The 3,628-nt window shown below is 59.6% G+C and overlaps 1 protein-coding gene across 1 annotated transcript in view; it reads right to left on the reverse strand.

The window, feature by feature from the left end:
• Nucleotides 1-3,628, reverse strand: part of RCC1 (regulator of chromosome condensation 1) — a 9,530-nt gene that overhangs the window by 1,331 nt on the left and 4,571 nt on the right. The window contains exons 3-8 of the mRNA XM_019471244.1: nt 3,457-3,619; nt 2,204-2,383; nt 2,022-2,118; nt 1,311-1,433; nt 942-1,097; nt 467-586 (exon numbers count right to left, since the gene is read on the reverse strand). Coding sequence (XP_019326789.1) covers nt 467-586; nt 942-1,097; nt 1,311-1,433; nt 2,022-2,118; nt 2,204-2,383; nt 3,457-3,619 — 839 coding nt within the window. The remainder of the gene's footprint in view (nt 1-466; nt 587-941; nt 1,098-1,310; nt 1,434-2,021; nt 2,119-2,203; nt 2,384-3,456; nt 3,620-3,628) is intronic.

Below are 3,628 nucleotides of genomic sequence, written 5' to 3' on the forward strand. Positions count from 1 at the left end.
TACTCGGCCCTGCCCAGGCTGTAGGCTTTACCTGGGGCACGACAGACACACAGGAGAGGTGGCTCGAGGAGGGCAGACGCCTGCAGCAGGCCATAGCCGGACCCTCTCCCCCCTGTCTGATTCCTGGAGGAGCATCGCTCCTCCCTACCACACCCTAGATCCCAACCAGGAGGTGCAGGGTGGGATAGAGACCCTTGAGCTCCCCAAAATCAATAGGGTGGGCAGGTGCCTGGACAGACTGTTGAGCCTGCAAGAGCAGAGTTCACAAATGAGTCCAGGTTCCTGTCATCCTCCCTGCCCTTCGCTGCAAATTCATGCCACCCTTGTTGCCTTGAACACCGAGGACTTGGAGGGCCCCAGCACATCACCCTCACCCCAACACCTCCCCAGCCAGGATGAGGGCCATGTGAGTCCCCCCGGTCCTGCTTTGTGCGACTCCCAGCCCGCCCATCATGCCGGCACTCACCCTCTGAGTCGACACACACCGTGTGGTGCTGCCCACCGGAGAACCCGACCCAGGACTTGGTGGAGTTCTTGAAGCACGTCAGGTTCTGCGGGGAGAAGCAGGGCTCGGTGCCCTGGGTCCCTGCGGGGCGGGACGCATAAACCCGGGCAGATCAGCTCCACAGGCACGGACAGCCCAGGCCAGGCACCGGCACTGAGCCATCCACCCTGGGGCTCACCCCGCCAGCGACTAACACAGCCCCCCAAGCCCCAAAATCAAATTTCTGCTCAAACCCACTGGCTGCAGGGGCTGGGACCTAAACCCAGAGCTATGCAGGGTGACACCCCCCCACCCCAATTTCCAGCTCCGGTGTGTCCAGCGGGTGCTTGGTGTTCAGGATCTGGGGTGCCCAGCAGCGTCCCCCCACCAGGCCAAGGCAGCACGGGACCGGGAAGTCCACAGCCAGAAGATCCGGAGGGACGTAAGCGAAGCTCACCCAGCTGGTGGTAGTTGGAGAGGCCGAATCCATAGATGTGTCCCTCCTGCGTGACGGCGAAGGTGAAGTAAGCCCCGCAAAAGGCATCCTGGAAACGCATTTTGCCTCTGTTGCCTTTGCCTCTGACAGGGACGCGCTGGGGGACCAGCAGGCGCTCTGGGGGCAGGAGACAAGGCGTCATACGAGGTCTAGTGATCTATACCATTTTCATCCCCCCTTAGATCCAGCTCACTGAATCCAAACAACTGATTTACACGCGAGCCCTTGAGCGGCAGGGGAAGAGACTGGGTCTCTTTGCTCCTCTGCAAAGCGCAGAGCTGGGGCCGAAGGACGCAGCACCGCGCGCCTCCGAGCACCAAAGCAACTCACGCAGGCCTTTCCTTCCTCCTCGGTTGGCAAAGAGCGCCGGCACTCTCCCCAGCTGGCCCTGCTCGCCGCAGCCGCACGTGAAGAGGTCACCGTCCACCGTCAGCATCACTAAGTGGTCATTCCCTGGGAGGAGATGGGGGAGATGAGCGAAGCAGGAGTCATGCTCCAGGAACCCAGCAAGACCCAGGGGCTGAGATCCCACATGTAAACCCCAGCTGTCCCAGCTTTCTAGAATTCAGCGGGGATACCTTGATGCCAGCTTCTGGCACAACTTAAAACACCAGGATCTCCCTCTTCCTGATCCCAGTTCCCCGTCTGAAACTCCAAAGAAGTTTCTCTGGGAAGGTTTAGGGGAACAGGTCCCCCCCAACCTCACCTGGGCCCTGGGCAAGTTCCCCAGCTGCCCTGCTCAGCCTCCCCGAGTCTAGAGGAGGGCGAGCGCTTTGACCCCGTGGGGTCGCAGTTAGGGCACTCTTGTAAGGCATTTTACATCAGATTTGAGTCAAATATTAACAATATTGTTGGGACTAGAAGAGACACAAAGTCTGTTCTCTCAAGAGCCAGAGGAGAGCAAGCACACCCTTGTACCAGGCTCGGAGCAGCCAAGAGGGAGAAAAAGGACATGGACCTTCTGGACCTTCACCTCCTCCCGGGGGTTGCAACAGCCTCGTGCACCAGCCTGACCCGCGCGCACCCCAGGACCTTGCTCACCTGAGACAATTTTAACAACGGGTACACTGAGCTGGAGCAGCACAGGAACGGAGCTCGTCTTCATGGGCTCCAGCAAGCCGATCACCCCGTTGTTATCCTGGGTGGAGAGACAGACGCGGGGACATGAGTCACAGAAGCAGCAACCATCAGCAGAGCTTCCAGCGTCTGAGAAATCAACGTACCCTGAAAGAGCCCCAGACAAAAACCCTGCCGTCTTCCGTCAGCGCGGCTGTGTGACTGTCCCCCGCAGAGACCTGCACCACCTTTTCCTGCAGCTCCACCAGCCCCGGCGTGGTCTCCGACCCTTCTGCCGAGGTGTCGCGCCCGAGGGCGCCTTCATCGTTGCAGCCAAAGGTGTAGATCTGCAGATAGAGAGCGAGACTGTCAGGACGGGACCCGGAGCGGCAACAGGTTGAGCGTGAAGCCAGGGGACAGAGGCCTACCAGGCTGAATTATCCCTTTGACCCCCTAATATATAATATATTTGCCCCTAATACTGGGGCAACCCCCGGTATCAATACAGGCTGGGGGATGAAGGGATGGAGAGCAGCCCTGCTGAGAAGGACTTGGGGGCACTGGTGGGTGAAAAGCTGGACGTGAGCCAGCAACGTGTGCTCACAGCCCAGAAGGCCAACCGTATCCTGGGCTGCATCCAAAGCAGCGTGGCCGGCAGGGCGAGGGAGGGGATTCTGCCCCTCTGCTCTGCTGAGACCCCCCCAGAGCACTGCGTCCAGCTCTGGAGCCCTCAGCATAAGAAAGACACGGACCTGTTGGAGCGGGTCCAGAGGAGAGTCACGAAAATGCTCAGGGGGATGGAACACCTCTGCTATGAAGAAAGGCTGAGAGAGTTGGGGTTGTTCAGCCTAGAGAAGAGAAGGCTCTGGGGAGACCTTCTTGCAGCCTGTCAGTACTTAAAGGGGGCTTATAAAAAAGATGGCGGCAAACTTTTTAGCAGGGCCTGTTGCGACAGGACAAGGGGGAATGGCTTTAAACTACAGGGGGGAAGATTTAGACTAGATCTAAGGAAGAAATTTTTGACACTGAGGGTAGCGAAGCACTGGCACAGTTGCCCAGAGAGGCGGTGGATGCCCCGTCCCTGGAAACATTCCAGGTCAGGTTGGACGGGGCTCTGAGCAACCTGATCTAGTTGAAGATGTCCCTGCCCACGGCAGGGGGGGTTGGACTAGATGACCTTTAGAGGTCCCTTCCAGCCCAAACTATTCTGTGATTCTATGATTCTAAAATTTTGTGGTCCATGGTGTGGAGACCACGCTCATCCCCGGAGCTGGAGTGAGCTACAGCTCTGGGCAGAGCAGGGTCCAATTCAGCCCCTCTGCTCCAGGACACGTCCCAGAGCTTGCGCGGAAGCGCGGCTCAGCCTCCCCACACCCCCCCCCCCCGGGCCCGCCCCCTGCCCCTTCCACGCTGCACTCACTTTTCCCGTCTGGCTGAGGCACACCGTGTGCATCCCTCCGGCTTCCACCTGCACCATCATCTCCGGCAGCGGCACCAGGGCCGGCTTCTTCCTCTCCATCACGTCCTCCCCCAGGCCGAGCTGGCCGACATCCCCCTGCCACAGCGTCAGCACAAGGCCGGGCAGAGCGTGG

The sequence above is a fragment of the Aptenodytes forsteri genome, unplaced genomic scaffold (assembly GCF_000699145.1).
Source record: "Aptenodytes forsteri isolate BGI_AS27 unplaced genomic scaffold, ASM69914v1 Scaffold321, whole genome shotgun sequence".
In the NCBI taxonomy this organism is placed as follows: Eukaryota; Metazoa; Chordata; class Aves; order Sphenisciformes; family Spheniscidae; genus Aptenodytes; species Aptenodytes forsteri.